We start from the raw sequence: 16,955 nt of genomic DNA on the forward strand, positions 1-16,955 counted from the left end.
CCCCATATGTCAGGAAAGAGATCTGATGCGGCAACCATGGGCACCCCAGGGAAGTTTGGCAAAGGGGCGGAAGCGTGTGGTGCATACTCTGAGTTTCTGTGGTTGCCTTCACACCGAATGGCAAATCATTATAAAATACTCCTAATGGAGAGGAGCCCAAAACATCCCAGCAAGTAACATGCATGCTCAATGGCCATGGTGGCTGGCTAAGTCAAACACAGAAATCGGGGGTGACTGGTTGGGAATGGGGGGTGGAATCAGAGAGATGGCCAAGACTGGCTGACTGGCTGGTACAGTGAACAAGTGCACTTCATAGAGCAACATGGTGCAGGCTGCACTATAATATATTTATTTTCCATTCTCTTGGCTTTACATTCCATACCGTGAATGAAATCGCAGCCCTCTAATCTGTTTCAGCTGTTTATAGAAAAGTAAGATATGAGCCTGCTGGATCTGACCCATGGCCCATCTAGTCCAGCATCCTGTTCTCACAGCAGCCAACCAAATGCCTGGGGGGAAACTGCAAATAGGATTTGAGCACAAGAACACACCCTGCTTTTTTGGTTTTTCAGCAACTGGTAATTCATGAGCTGTGAATGAATGATCTTTAGGAGTTATGTAGGAGTTTGTACTGAGCCCCATAGGGACGTGGGTGGCGCTGTGGTCTAAACCACTGCGCCTCTTGGGCTTGGCAATCAGAAGGTCAGTAGTTCAAATCCCCATGACAGGGTGAGATCCTGTTGCTCTGTCCCAGCTCCTGCCAACCTAGCAATTCGAAAGCATATCAAAGTGCAAGTAGATAAATAGGTATCACTGTGGCGGGAAGGTAAACGGCATTTCCGTGCGCTGCTCTGGTTTCCGCCACTGTGTTCTGTTGTGCCAAAAGCGGTTTAGACATGAGGGCCACATAACCTGGAAAGCTGTCTATGGACAAACATTGGCCCCCTCGGCCCATAATCGCTTTTGACTGGACTTAACCTTCCAAGGGTCCTTTAGCTGTCTATGGACAAACACTGGCTCCCTCGGCCCATAGTCGCTTTTGACTGGACTTAACCTTCCAGGGGTCTTTTACCTTTACCTGTACTGAGCCCCACTTGATGGAAACCACAGGAAGGGAGAGTGGAGTCTAGTGATGTTCCAGTACTGTTCTGTCACCTTCACCTTCCCTCAAGGTGATCTAAGAGATAAGATGAAAAGTCATCTCCCTCAATTATCTAAGTAATTTGCCTACCTCAGGCTGGACAAGTTGCAATCTTTCCATCAAAACAGGACCAGTTCTTGCTCTCTCTCAGTGTGGAGTCCATGCTGATAATGAATTGTGCAAGCTCAGCATGGCAAACAGCCTTGAGTGCCCTCATTTCAACATTCCTTTGTCTCTAAATTCCTATACCTGTATATAGAGGGGATCTTCAATTTGTATCCAGATCCACCGTCACTTTCTCTTGAAGCTGCTTCTCACTAGATGTCTTGAGATCTCAGAGAAAACTTTGGCCATGAAGTTCTTCCACATTTTCTTTGCTATGGTTGTTCTGCTCTTCCAAGTTTTCACAGGTAAGAGGGCAGCTCAGACTGGGGAGTTAAGGGGTGCAGATTAGTTGTTTAATAGAAGGGGGTTTGGCCAAATAGAAAGCACTTTTTTGTTTAATGCTATGTCAGTGCACACATGGTTTGAAGCAGGTGCCACGGAAATCAATCTCATTTATTTCTGACTAAATCGTAACTCAGCCTCCTTCAGGAGAGTGTAACATCCGAAGGGCCACTGGTTCTGCAGACAGAATCAGCAAAAGTGTACTGAAGTGTGGGGGCAAAACTGTAGCTGTTTAAGACCACAGGGATTCCCATTGCCTGGTGTCCAAACTACTCACAGCTCTGAATTCACACCCTAGATAAAAACACTGAAATGATATGTTTATTTTCTGCAGGGGTGCACCTTATCCCCTGTGATGAGATGGGGGGTTACTGCGTGATAAAACCTGCTCTATGCCCCGAGGGGCAAATACGTGGCTATTGTGGTCCAAATCGCAAATGCTGCAAGGCTTGATGTTGCTGCTGAAGAGCTCGGATCCGCAAGGACAAACGTTCACCCCTGATTTCCTGATGAAAACTAAGACAGATCTTCACCTGGAGAAGCAAGTCAAAGCTGCACTTGTACTAGACATCTCAGCGATCTCAGTGAGCCGAACTCATCAGCTCATCAAATATACGTTCAAAATGTGGGTTTGACAATGTGTTTTTAATGTGTTCACCAACAACATTAATGTGTTCACCAACAACACTCCTATGCATCAATAGGAGTATGCTGCATCAATAGGAGCATAGCATCTAGATCAAGGGAAGTAATAGTGCCACTGCATTCTGCTCTGGTCAGACCTCACCTGGAGTACTGTGTCCAGTTCTGGGCACCACAGTTCAAGAAGGACACTGACAAACTGGAACGTGTCCAGAGGAGGGCAACCAAAATGGTCAAAGGCCTGGAAACGATGCCTTATGAGGAACGGCTAAGGGAGCTGGGCATGTTTAGCCTGGAGAAGAGGAGGTTAAGGGGTGATATGATAGCCATGTTCAAATATATAAAAGGATGTCACATAGAGGAGGGAGAAAGGTTGTTTTCTGCTGCTCCAGATAAGCGGACACGGAGCAATGGCTCCAAACTACAAGAAAAAAGATTCCACCTAAACATTAGGAAGAACTTCCTGACAGTAAGAGCTATTCGACAGTGGAATTTGCTGCCAAGGAGTGTGGTGGAGTCTCCTTCTTTGGAGGTCTTTAAGCAGAGGCTTGACAACCATATGTCAGGAGTGCTCTGATGGTGTTTCCTGCTTGGCAGGGGGTTGGACTCGATGGCCCTTGTGGTCTCTTCCAACTCTATGATTCTATGATTCTATGATTCTAACTTAGCTATAACATGAAGTAGGGATGCGCAGAAGCTCTCTACCGCTGTGCCTGCATGCGCAGAAGCAGTCCCTCCGGTTGTGGAAACCTCGGGATCCAACTGGAGCTCCGGAATGGATCCTGTCCACAACCGAAGGTACCACTGTAGTTCGAAAGCATGCCAGTGCAAGTAGATAAATAAGTACCACTGTGGTGGGAAGGTAAACAGTGTTTCAGTGCTCCCTGGCACTCGTCATGGTGCTCCATGCACCAGTAGCTGCTTAGTTATGCTGGCCACATGACCCAGAAAGCTGTCTGTGGACAAACATCAGCTCCCTCGGCCTGTAAAGCGAGATGAACACCGCAACCCCATAGTCGCCTTTGACTGGACTTAACCATCCAGGGGTCCTTTAACTTACCTTTTTTTTAACCTAAATTCATATGCATAGGAGCTTATTTCCTATAGGGGGGTTATTGGGTTACTGCTTTTGGTTTGATTTGATATGTTGTGGTCTTGTTGTGAACCGCCCTGAGACCTCCAGGCATAGTTGAATAAACAACAACAACAACAACAAATAATCCAGAGTAGAATAAGCCTGGCGAATTGTAGGCAGATACATCAAGAGGTTTTCACTCAGGATTGGACCCCAACCAGCATGGCTGATGCCATTTGTTCACTGCCAGAAACCTACAACCTGGATTTACCAAGGCGGGATCTTCATAAACCAGTATCTCAAGCAAAGGAGTGTTCAGACCATGTTCAACTCAGTGAATGCAAGTTTTAAAAAGTGTAGGTTTTAAATCCGGTTCGTAACGCAGCAGCTCAAAAACATGGCGATTCAGTTTTGAGGCTATGGTGGTATGTTCTTGATAGGTTTCCTGTGACCTAAGCCGGTTATAGACACATTTTTTTACATTGGCCCAGGATGAATTTTGGCTGAGACATTGCAGTCAAAGGCGATCCTGTGTCTGCCAGGTGTACACGCCGAACCTTTTTGTTTGTACAGTAGCGGCACAATGCATTTTGAGCTTTTGTTTTCTCCTTGTCTGTCTTGATCAAAGGCAAACAGGTCACCTTATCTGGGCTCTGACCCCAGATCCAACAGGGTGTGACACTTGGAACTTCCATAACCACATGCTTATTCCTCAGTCCCTGCCCCTTAAATTCTGTATCTGTGACCCTACTCCCAAAAAAAGCTGAACAAGGAACAGATACCTACCAGTCTGTTTTGTTAGTGTTACGTCCTAAACTGAGACCAGAGATCCTAAGTTGTGGATTGATTACTCTGAGTACCAGATAAGAAGACCCTGTTAGATCAGAGCAATGGCCATCCAGTCTAGAATCCTGCTTTCCCAGTGGCCAACCAGGTGCCAATATGAAAATATGCAGGATCTGACAATAAGAGAACTCTCCTCTCCTGTAATTTCCAACAACTGGAAACCAGAAACTTGACTACATCTGACCACAGAGAAAGAGCCTAGCCATTGTGGCTGGGTTTTGTTTTTGTTTTTAAATCAATGTATCAAACAGGGACCAATTTTCTGGGTCTAGGAAAGCCTGAGCAAAACATAATAAATCACCTCTTATTCAATATGCAAGCAGTCCAGTTTTCTCTTTGGTGCCATTAGATAGATCTCATCCCCACTTCAACCTCACAACAATCCTGTGAGGTAAGTTAGGCTGAGAGAGAGTGACTGACTGACCTGAGGTCACCCAGTGAGTTTCATGGCTGAGTGAGGATTTGAACCCTGCTGTTGCAAAATCTAGTTGAACACTCTAGTCCCCATTTTGTTTGTTAGGACATATACTAGTGTGGTTTGTTTTTTTAGATATACAGTGTTACCTCTGGTGACGTACTTAATTTGATCCGGAGGTCCTTAGGTCCTTTCTTAACCTGAAACTGTTCTTAATCTGAAGCACCACTTTAGCTAATGGGGCCTGCTGCTGCCGCTGCGCTGCCAGAGCACAATTTCTGTTCTCATCCTGAAGCAAAGTTCTTAACCCGAGGTACTATTTCTGGGTTAGCGGAGTCTGTAACCTTAAGCGTATGTAACCTGAAGCGTATGTAATCCAAGGTACCACTGTACAGTGGTACCTCTGGTTACAAGCTTAATCCGTTCCGGAGGTCCATTCTTAACCTGAAACCGTTCTTAACCTGAGGTACCACTTTAGCTAATGGGGTCTCCCGCTGCCGCCACACCACTGCCGCACGATTTATGTTCTCATCCTGAAGCAAAGTCCCAAAACATCTGGAGGGCTGAGTTTGCCTGTGCCTGTTCTAGACAATAAACTAAAACATCCCAAACACTGCAACTTTTCTTCATAGGGACATTGTTCCATTCCCTTGATCTGGAGGGTGCCAGGCACACAATTTCTGTTCTCATCCTGATGTAAAGTTCTTAACCCAAGGTACTACTTCCGGGTCAGCTGAGTCTGTAACCTGAAGTGTTTGTAATGCGAGGTGTTTGTAACCCGAGGTACCACTGTATTGTGGCCCTGCCATGGGGGTGGAGAATTTCAATTCAAAATTTATAAGGAAACTTCTCTAATTCATACTTTCTAAAACTACATAGGAAGCAAAACACAGCCGTCCTATGAAATTTGCACTTCTCTGAATTTTCAATGCAATCTCCCAGCCAAGTAATGTGTGCCAAATGCGAAACAAACCAAATATCTTTCCCAGCTCTACTTCTGAGTCAAGCTACACTGCACAGCACTATCCATGCTTGCTTTGATTTGCACCCATCTTAACAGATTTTTTTTGTGGGTTATCATCATTATTTTTTTGCCTTAGTTCTTCCAGATATAGATCATTACTAGTTAACTGCCAAACTGACTCAGGTCCTTTCTGATTGTCTAATGACACAATATAAATGGCTGGCTACACAATTTGCATGAGCACCACAGCCATGTGTGTGTGTTAGAGAGAGAGAGAGAGAGAGAACATTCAATTGTCTCCACATCCATATAAATAGAGGGAAACATCCTGATCTTATCCAGATTTTGATCTGGGTCGGCTGTGGAGAGGCTTCCTTCCAGCAACCTTGAGTGTTCAGAGAAAACTTCAGCCATGGGACCTCCTTACCTGCTCTTTGCTTTGGTTGCTCTCCTCTTTCACACATCTGCTGGTAAGAGGAAAGCTCAGGTGGAGGGATAGGGAGGGAGGCGAGTCCAAATGGAGGGAACTGAATTTCTCATCTCTTAACAGCAGCCTGGAATGTATCACCAAATCCTGGAAGAACTTGAATCTCAATAATTTGGATGGCTGGTATTCCAGGGTTTGGCAAACTGCAATTCTTAAAAATATATCTCATAAAAGTATTGAAAGGGCAGAGCTCGAATGACCTTTTAATTGATTGATTGATTGATTGATTAGATTTATATGCCACCCTTCATCCAAAGATCTCAGGGCAGTTCATGATATATGGCATGATTTCATTTCTTACACAAATTTGGGGGCAAATGGTTGCTCAGTGCTAACAGTATATGCAAACGTCTGGCTCGTTTAAGCCTTCATTCTCAACAGCTGTGGGGCACACAGGTGGGGAATAATAATAATAATAATAATAATAATAACAATAATAATAATAATAATAATCAGTGCTTTTTTTCCTAAAGAAATGTTTTAGGGGTACTCTCATTTTGACTCAAGAAAATCATCTTTTTATAGTTCAAATTGGGAAAAATAAATGCAGTAAATGGAGGGAAGTACAAAGATTCACAAAATGTTTAGGGGTATGTGTACCCCTGCATCCCCCCCGAAAAAAGCACTGATAATATTTATAATTTGTAAAGGGAATATTTGCATGATGTAATACTTCACTATTCCTTTTGAGTTGCGCTGCATCATTCTACTCCTTCCAGGCTGTGACTCCTTGTGGTTTAGATTTTTGATCCTTTGTTGTTTTCTTTCTTTTCTTTTCTTTTCTTTTCTTTTCTTTTCTTTTCTTTTCTTTGCTATGCTTGCACTTTAGTTTAACTAATCAAGGAAATTAAAAGTAACAATTGCCAAAAAGTAATTGGGGACAAAAAGCAGCTGCTTTTTCATGCAGAAAGTCCCAGGTTTGATAATTAGCATCTCCTAGTAGGTTTAGGGAAAAACTCCATTTGAAACCCTGGGAGTTGCTGCCAGTCACTGTAGACAATATTAAGTTAGGCGGACCAGTGGTCTCACTCAGTATTAGCCAACTTGCCATGTTTCCTATGTTCCTGAAGCTGTGGTCCTAGGCTCCAGGATCAGCCCAAAGCATTTTGCTTCCTGAGGCAAAGTACAAGGTGATGCCTGTTGCCCCCTGTCCTCTGTGGAACCAGAGCTGCTTAGTCAATTACTGCAGGGAGTTTCAACATTATGAAAAAAACACAAAACCCCCGTTAAAGGTAAAGGGACCCCTGACCATTAGGTCCAGTCGTCACCGACTGGGGTTGCAGCACTCATCTTGCATTATTGGCCCAGGGAGCTGGTGTACAGCTTCTGCGTCATGTGGCCAGCATGACTAAGCCGCTTCTGGCGAACCAGAGCAGTGCATGGAAACGCCGTTTACCTTCCCGCCGGAGTGGAACCTATTTATCTACTTGCACTTTGGCATGCTTTCGAACTGCTAGGTTGGCAGCAGCTGGGACCGAGCAACGGGAGCTCACCCCATTGCGGGGATTCGAACTGCCGACCTTCTGATCAGCAAGTCCTAGGCTCTGTGGTTTAACTCACAGTGCCACCCACGTCCCTTAGCTTGCCATTATTCTAGGTACTCTGAACAACAACAAGCAACACGTCAGCTAATAATACAGTGGTACCTCATGTTACGTATCCTCCAGGTTACGGAATCTCCGGGTTACGGCCGCGGCAAACCCGGAAGTGTATACTTCCAGGTTTCGATGTACGCGCATGTGCAGAAGTGCTCTGTACATCTTGTGCATGCACAGAAGGGTGCCTCCAGTTACAAAGTTTTCAGGATACGGCCAGGTCTCCGGAACGGATCCCGTTCGTAACCAGAGGTACCACTGTATACTGGAATTATTTTTCTAACACTATACTGTTTCAAAATTCATAGACAGAAGACATATAACATGTGCATGGAGTCACAGAATAATACGAATCAAATAAATGTTCCATGAACAGGAATGGTAGGAGTGGCAAGTCACTGTCAAAGATCACTGAAATGGAGGCAGAATGACTTTCCACAGTCAATATTCTACAAACATGAGAGGATGGGTGCTCCAAAGGTCAATATAGGGTGCTCCGAGCACAGAAGTAGACAGTACAGTTCTTCCAGGATACTACACTTTTTAGTGATAGCTGATCCATGGCCTTTTGATGTACCTTTGATTACTCTTAATTTGCTGATGAAGATTTATCATTCAAACAGTTCATTATCCTAGAAGAACTGTTCATGGAACATTTATTTGATCTTATTAGTTTGTGACTGCATGCATATATTATATGTCTTCTGTTTATGAATTTTGAAACAATTGCTGTTGTTTAGTTGTTTAGTTGTGTCCGACTCTTTGAGACCCCATGGACCAGAGCATGCCAGGCACTCCTGTCTTCCACTGCCTTCCGCAGCTTGGTCAAACTCATGTTACTAGCCTCGAGAACACTGTCCAACCATCTCGTCCTCTGTCGTCCCCTTCTCCTTGTGCCCTCCATCTTTCCCCAAATCAGGGTCTTTTCCAGGTAGTCTTCTCTCTCATGAGGTGGCCAAAGGATTGGAGTCTCAGCTTCAGGATGTGTCCTTCCAGATTTGAAACAGTATAGTGTTATAAGAAACATTGTCAGTATTATTAGCCGATGTGTTGCTTGTTGTTGTTCAAAGTGTTCTGTTTTGCAACACAGGGGACTTTCTTTGTGCATTATTCTAGTTAGGCATGATGCTGGAACAGGGGTAGGGAATGTTTTTGGTTCTATGGGCCAGATCCTGTTGAGTTTTGGCCTCGCGGGCCAAATTTGGCAGATGTGTTGAGCTGAAGTCAGGACTTCATAGAGATAGGAGGGACCCAGAGGTTCATCAAGTCCAAACCCTCTGTGATATGCACCTGTCCCTTACGGGGATTGAACATGCAACCTTGGCATTATCAGCACCACGCTGTAGCCAACTGAGCTATGCAGCTGTTGCTTGCAGGTAGAAAGGCACTCCCCGCAACAGAAAGCAGGCTTGCCTCTCCAGCCCATCAGCTGATGGGTGGGAGAGCTTAATATGGTTCTCTAATAGGATATACAGTGGTACCTCGGGTTACATATGCTTCAGGTTACATACGCTTCAGGTTACACACTCCGCTAACCCAGAAATAGTGCTTCAGGGTAAGAACAGAAATCGGACTCCAGCAGTGCGGCAGCAGTAGGAGGCCCCATTAGCTAAAGTGGTGCTTCAGGTTAAGAACAGTTTCAGGTTAAGAACGGACCTCCGGAACAAATTAAGTACTTAACCTGAGGTACTACTCTAAGTGGGCACTCACCTTCCTGCAAGGGTGGAGCAATTTCCATTGAAGCCATTGGTATGATGGAGGACCCCCCCCCCGAATTTCAACAGTGGTTTCAATGGAAACTGAAAGACTCTCCCACATTGCCCATCATTTGATGCCCAGCAAGGACAATTGAGACCCCTGCTATAAAATGGAGAGGGGAATTTCATTTTAATGCAAACCCCCCTCCTGATCAGGAAAGGCTTTGCACTGAAAGTGCAAGTAGGATGGAACTTCCCCCTGCAGCTCAGAGTTGTGGATACAAGCCCCACGTCGGGCAAAAGGTTCCTTTGAAAGGTTGACCCTCGTGGTCCCTTCCAGCTCTATGATTCTTTGATTCTATTCTATTATTAGCAGATGAGCTGATCCTTCTTTCTCCAGGGATGGGCAACTGCGACGTCATGTGTGGGGAAGGTGGGCGTGGTGTTGCAAAAATGGCCCCATGAGACCTGGCAGACCAGATTTGGCCAGGGCGGGTGTCAGACGTCCCCCTCTCCTGTGCTGAATCTAATGAATAAAGGTATATTGGAGAGATCAAGCCAGCTTCATTGATAATCAGGATGTTCCCCTTGACAGGGATGCCAACTTGAATAAAATATTGGTAAGCTCTGCGATCACATGATACAATGTACACACACCATGTGGATGGAAATGTCCATCAACTTTCTGGAGGCCTGGCCCCCTCAAATCTGTTATTGTGGCTCCTACGCTCCTTGATGTACATCAAACTACCTTTTACGGTGTGTGTGTGCGGGGGGTAAGGGCTAGGCCAAGTTGTCTCCCAACTAATGGAAGTCTTATTTGTTCCCCCCTTTTTGTACAGTGCTGTCTGAGGAGAAGTGTGGAGACCGGAAGGGCTACTGCCAAGCTTCATCAGACAAAGACTGTGATGACGACGACACCCTTCCATTAAAATGCTCTTACGCTAATGAGACATGCTGCAGATGTAAGTCATGTGCAGTTCTGCGAAGATGGGTGTTTGGTTGTTATTCCATATAGATAGATAGATAGATAGATAGATAGATAGATAGAATAACAACAATATATATAATTTTCTGTTTTGCAATTTAAAGTACTCATTTTTACATCCTTAAGATATCAGTGACTTCCCTTCTTCTCTTTCCATGGTTCATTTTACATACCATAAATCCCTGCATATTTTACAGAAACTAAATCATTCAGCATTCCATTATTACATCCATCAAAACCTATATACACTGTTGAATTTATCTTAATGCTGCCAGCGTTTTCAGCTGTACACGGTTATTTTCTATATACAGTGGTATATAACAACAACAACAACAATTTATTATTTATACCCCGCCCATCTGGTTGAGTTTTCCCAGCCACTCTGGGCGGCTCCCAATTGAGTGTTAAAAACAATACAGCATTAAATATTAAAAACTTCCCTAAACAGGGCTGCCTTCAGATGTCTTTTTAAAATAGGATAGCTGCTTATTTCCTTGACATCTGGTGGGAAGGCGTTCCACAGGGTGGGCACCACTACCGAGAAGGCCTTCTGCCTGGTTCCCTGTAACCTCACTTCTCACAATGAGGAAGCCGCCAGAAGGCCCTCGGAGCTGGACCTCAGTGTCCAGGCTGAACAATGGGGGTGGAGATGCTCCTTCAGGTATACTGGGCCAAGGCTGTTTAGGGCTTTCAAGGTCAGCACCAACACTTTGAATTGTGCTTGGAAATGTACTGGGAGCCAGTGTAGGTCTTTCAAGACCGATGCTATGTGTCTCGGTGGCAACTCCAAGTCACCAGTCTAGCTGCCACATTCTGGATTAATTGCAGTTTGCGGGTCACCTTCAAAAGTAGCCACACACAGAGCGCATTGCTCCTTCAGGTATACTGGGCCAAGGCTGTTTAGGGCTTTCAAGGTCAGCACCAACACTTTGAATTGTGCTCAGAAATGTACTGGGAGCCAATGGTACCTTGGTTTATGAACTTAATCCATTCTGGAAATTCGTTCTTAAACCAAAACCATTCTTAAAATGAGGCGCACTTTCCCTATAATGAGGCCTCCCACCGACGGTGCCCTTCCACCGTTCGGCTTCCATTCGTAGTACTCAGTCTACGAATGGAAGCCGAACGGTGGAAGCCGAACTACGTATTCGTAAACCGAGGTACCACTGTACTCAACAAACACTTTCCAATCTTCTTTAAATGTAAGTTCTTCTTGTTCTCTTATTCTATATGTTAAGTATGCAAGTTGTGCATATTCATCTTAGCAACCCTTTGATTTTGTTGTTATCCCTAAATGCCTGACTAAACAAATTGTTGTTGTTGCTGCTGCAGGCAACTCTTCACTTACACGGGGGTTACGTTCTGCCCCTGCGTGCATAAGTGAAATTGCATAAAGTGAGGAAGACCCTCTAAACACTCTTTATGCATCCCCATACCACTGTCTCCCCAATCCATACCATAAATATTGTATCCAAAACTATCCCCAGCTAGGATTAAAGCTCTGGGGGCCTCACTGACATCCCTTTTGGGCTCCTCATGACATACAAGTGCTCTCCTGATCTCTCTGGCCATTTCTGGGTTTGAATTTCATTCCTGAATTGAAACACACCTAGGTTCTTCATGGTAGTCACACCTGCCCTGTGGAACACCCTCCTGTCAGATGTAAAGGAAATAGACAACTGACTTATGGACAACATCTGGAGGCAGCCCTGTATAGGGAAGTTTTCAATGTTTGATGTTTTAATTTGCTGTAAGCCACCCAGTGTAGCTGGGGCAAACCCAGTCAGATGGGTGACATATCAATAAAATATTATTATTATTATTATTATTATTATTATTATTATTATTAATTTCCTGGTGCCATGTGTATACGCGGTCGCACACAAGTTGAACGCATGTGAGGGGGGAATTGTCTGTATTATTAATCCTGTACTCACTGCAAGTGATCAGGAGTCTCAGGCAAGGGAATATCAAGGCTGCATATGGAGCCCAGCATGCATTATCAAGCTATAGTCAGAATCTTAGAGTCAAGAGACACCTCAGAGCTCATCTATTCCACCCCCTGAAGCTCTTTACAGAATGAGTGCACACTGGCTGTAGGACAATTGTCTTCAGTCCAAAGTGAGTCATGGGTAGGCTCAGAGTCTACCTGAATGCACTTGGTGTCCTCCTTTATTCTCTCTTTGGAAATAATAATAATAATAATAATAATAATAATAATAATAATAATAATGTTATTTGTTTCTTTTCTGCAGTACCACCACCGTTAGAATGTGAAAAGCTGGGGGGCACCTGCATGAATCAACCTGATGACGACTGCCTTTCTGTTATATCAGCAAAATGTGGCGGGGATGACATGAAATGTTGCAAAAAAAATTGAAGCTGACAGCATCAAGTGTCAGTGTCCCCTCCTCCTTTATCTCTGTTTTTTTTTAAAAAAAATTGCCAGTGAAGAATGTCTGCTTGCGATACACAAGGATAAATCAGCATGACTAACGGATCAGCTCTAATGCCGATTAAAACACAGATTAGAAATCCTACTTTAAAATAAAAATAAAGGTTTATTATTTCATACTGAATACAAATTCAGGCATAAGTATGGCACAGAATCACAGAACTGTAGAGGTGCAAGGTGTCCCAGACATCATCTATCCCACCCCCTGCAACGTAGGAATCTCAGCTAAAGCATCCATGACAGATGACCATTCAACTTCTGCTTAAATACCTTCAAGGAAGGAGAGCCCACCATCTCCTGAGGGAGACCGTTCCATGGTTGAACAGCTCTTATTGTCAGAAAGTTCTTTCTGATGATTAGTTGGAATCCCCCTTTTTGTGGTTTGAATACATTGGTTCGGGTCCTGTTCTCTTGAACAGGATTAAACAAGCTCGCTCCCTCTTCCATGTGGCAGCCCTTTAGATATTTCATAAAATCATAGAGTTGGAAGGGACCCTGAGGGTCATCTAGTCTGACCCCCTGCAATGCAGGAATCTCAACTAGAGCATTCATGACAGATGGCCACCCAACCTCTGCTTTAGAGGGAGCCAGTGTGGTGTAGTGGTTAAGAGCGGTAGACTCGTAATCTGGTGAACCGGGTTCGCTTCCCCGCACCTCCACATGCAACTGCTGGGTGACCTTGGGCAAGTCACACTTCTCTGAAGTCTCTCAGCCCTACTCACCTAACAGGGTGTTTGTTGTTTGGGGAGGAAGGGAAAGGAGAATGTTAGCCGCTTTGAGACTCCTTCGGGTAGTGATAAAGCGGGATATCAAATCCAAACTACTCCTCCTCCTCCTTCTCCTTCTCTTCTTCTTCTTCTTCTTCTTCTTCTTCTTCTTCTTCTTCTTCTTCTTCTTCTTCGCCACTGTGACAAGCAGTACATTTGACATTCAGGAGTCAAATTAATAAAAGGAGATATTAAACAACTCTCCCAACTACTGTGTGTTTTCCCTTGCTTGTGATTACAGTGTTACCTTGGGTTAAGTACTTAATTCATTCCAGAGGTCTGTTCTTAACCTGAAACAGCCTCCTGCTGCTGCCGCACCGCCGATTTCTGTTCTCATCCTGAAGCAAAGTTCTTAACCCGAGGTACTATTTCTGGGTTAGCAGAGTCTGTAACCTGAATCGTATGTAACCCAAGGGACCACTGTAATTTGTTAATTTAGCCATGCCCGAAAAATCTCATACTTCTTCAAATCCATTATTCTGTAGCAAAGCTATCGGCATCTCAGCGGATACCTATATTGTCACGTATGTTGAAAAGAACTCCTTAGCTAATGAGAGGGGAGGGCTCAGAACTAACAGCAGAAGACTAAGCAAACAGCATTTTCAAAGACAGTGTCTTCTTCTGTTTAAATGACAGGCTTCAGAGATCCAGGATTAGTCTGAGTAAACTCCACGAAGTCACTTTTTTGTGCTTCTTTGGCACACATTTCCTTTCGCAGAAAACCGAATGTAAAGCTTAGAACCCTGAAAGGTTGGAATATGTGCATTTGCTTCTCTCTAATTGGTTATTTTGAGCTCCTGCAGAGACAGCTTTAGGGAGAGCCATCTCCCACGAGGGCTGTGTGCCTAGTGCCCTCATCCCCTTCTTTCGAATCTGGGGGTGATTTATGGCAACCGCAGGCTAGGCAGTGTTCCCCATTCCCTTGGGGTAACAAGGGAGGCTGCATACTCCCATATCAGCCTCTTAATTACCTCGTGTGAGACGGAGAGATGGTATTGTCGGCCATCTTCCAATGCGCTCCTAGCGGCCCCCCAGACCCCTGCTTCATCTAGTTCAGTATTGCCCACTGACCGGCAACCGTTTTCAAAGGCGCTTCAGATAGGGGCCTCTATCAGCTCCACTGGGAGATTCAGGAGATCAGACCTCAAGCTTCCCACATACATGTTGGCAGAGTAGCTCAATTGCAGCTAGGAAGCCAAATCATGTGCAACACTGACTCTTGATATTCAAAAAGCTTTTACTTGTAGAACATATAGCCACAGAAAAATACATACAAAGTATTTACACTTACACACTTATCCAAGCACAGCCTTAGTTTTACTTAGTTGATGATTGCAGCTTCTTCCTCAAACATTCAGACAAACCATGTCTTTCTATTCCTGCATATTCCTTCCTAAGCAGTTTACGTTTTAGAGCTACAGTGATGCTCTAGGAATGTGCGAGTCTACTGGAATCTCCAGCCTGATGCAATTGCTTCACCTTCTTTCCTCATTGCACACTTCCTGGGGCATCTCGTTGACCTCTGCAAAAACAGGGGGGTGGAGTAGATGGGCCTTTCACCTGATCCAGCAGAGCTTAAGTTTTATATATATAATTATTACTAAATTTTCTGTTTTACAATTCAGAATACTCATTTAAACATCCTTAAAATATCAATGACTTCCCTTCTTCTTTCCATGGTTCATTTTGCATACCATAAACCCCTGCATATTTTACAGAAACTAAACCATTCAGTATTCCATTATTACATCCACCAAAACTTATTTACACTGTTGAATTTATCTTAATGCTGCCAACATTTTCAAGTGTACACAATTTCCCCCCATATATTCAATAAACATTTTCCAATCTTCTCTAAATGTATGTTCTTCTTGTTCTCTTATTCTATATGTTAAGTCCTCAAGCTGTGCATATTCCATGAGCTTAAGCTGCCATTTTTCTTTGGTTGGGAGCTCGTTTTCCATTTTTGGGCTAATGAAACATGGGCTGCTGTAGTGGCATACATAAATAACCTTTTTTGGAACCTGGGATTTTCCATCTGAATTATCCCCAACAAAAAGGACTCTGGTTTTTTGGGGGAAAGTATGGTGCTGGAGGAGACTCTTGAGAGTCCCATGGGCTGCAAGAAAATCAAACCTATCCATTCTAAAGGAAATCAGCCCTGAGTGCTCACTGGAAGGACAGATCCTGAAGCTGAGGCTCCAATACTTTGGCCACCTCATGAGAAGAGAAGACTCCCTGGAAAAGACCCTGATGTTGGGAAAGATGGAGGGCACAAGGAGAAGGGGACGACAGAGGACAAGATGGTTGGATAGTGTTCTCAAAGCTACCAGCATGAGTTTGACTAAACTGCAGGAGGCAGTGGAAGACAGAAGTGCCTGGTGTGCTCTTGTCCATGGGGTCACGAAGAGTCGGACACTACTAAACAACTAAACAACAACAACAGCAGCAACTTTTAAACATTTTTTTTTCAATTCATTATGGATTATTTCCCAATACTCTTTTACCCCTTTACAGGTCTACCACATATGAAAGAAGTTCCCTCAACTTCATTGCATCTCCAGCACTTATCTGATTCAGTCTTACACATCTTAGCAAGCCTACGCGGAGTTAGATACTGCCTGTACATCATTTTCAAGTAGTTCTTCAAAGAATAACATGCTGTAAACTTCAAATGACTTTTCCAAAATTATTATTTCTTCTCATGCCCAGCTTAGATGATGTACTAGAGATCAGTAACAGGTTTTTCTGTTTCTTTAAATTTCTCTCAAATTATCCACTGGGGAGAGCCGGACAATGTGGGAATTGAGCCAGCAGGACTCTGGAAAGTTATGCCCTTAAATTCCAGCCCATTAATGGAAATGTTATTCCCTTCCCTGCAGATCCAGTTTGTCGGGTAGAGAGGAGAATGTCACTGTTTTATAAAAGTCCTGACGGCAAAAAATGTTGCATGCTTTGTACGTAGGCCAAGATGGAAAGTGTGTAAAACATTTTACGTGTTTTCTGATTCAAAACCTGCGTTCATATATGTTGAAAGAGATGAGAATGGCATTTCTACATCTGGAGAATAGCAGAAGTCAGCCGGCAAAAAATTCCAATCCAGGTTTAAGTTGATTTTTGTTTGCGTGTGCATATGAGGGTGGGGGCTGAGAACTTTTAAGATGGAATGGTTACTGTTATGTGTGCCGGCATGGTTGCTCAAGAGCAAACAGGCAAGACCCCCACTGGTCTTTTCAAGGTTTTATTGGTGCAAAAACATTCACAGTGCAGAATATCTCCATTCCGTGTCTGCTCAGTCACTAGGAGAATCTGGGAGTGGGTGGTCCTTAAACTTTCCCCAGCAGAGCAGTCTTTTGACCCCCATCCTACACCTCCCCTCTCTGCGTGTAAACCGACTGCAAAGAGAGGGCGTGGGCAAAGGGGGACCTGCCTCCCC

General features: G+C 44.2%; 1 protein-coding gene across 1 annotated transcript; it reads left to right on the forward strand.

The window, feature by feature from the left end:
* Nucleotides 1-5,827: 5,827 nt before the first annotated feature.
* On the forward strand, nt 5,828-13,487 carry LOC307213179 (uncharacterized protein). The gene is made up of 3 exons (XM_079970903.1): nt 5,828-6,000; nt 10,152-10,274; nt 12,553-13,487. Exons 1-3 carry the CDS (start codon nt 5,943-5,945, stop codon nt 12,675-12,677), a joined length of 306 nt encoding a protein of 101 aa, XP_079827029.1. The 5' UTR covers nt 5,828-5,942; the 3' UTR covers nt 12,678-13,487.
* The last annotated feature ends 3,468 nt before the right edge of the window (nt 13,488-16,955 follow it).

The sequence above is a fragment of the Podarcis cretensis genome (genome assembly GCF_951804945.1).
Source record: "Podarcis cretensis genome assembly, chromosome: 3".
NCBI lineage: Eukaryota > Metazoa > Chordata > Lepidosauria > Squamata > Lacertidae > Podarcis > Podarcis cretensis.

Coding starts and splice junctions, on each gene's coding strand:
- LOC307213179 (XM_079970903.1), top strand. CDS start 5,943: ATGGGACCTCCTTACCTGCTCTTTGCTTTGGTTGCTCTCCTCTTTCAC. Junction 6,001..10,151: donor CCTCTTTCACACATCTGCTG/GTAAGAGGAAAG, acceptor CTTTTTGTACAG/TGCTGTCTGAGGAGAAGTGT. Junction 10,275..12,552: donor TAATGAGACATGCTGCAGAT/GTAAGTCATGTG, acceptor TCTTTTCTGCAG/TACCACCACCGTTAGAATGT.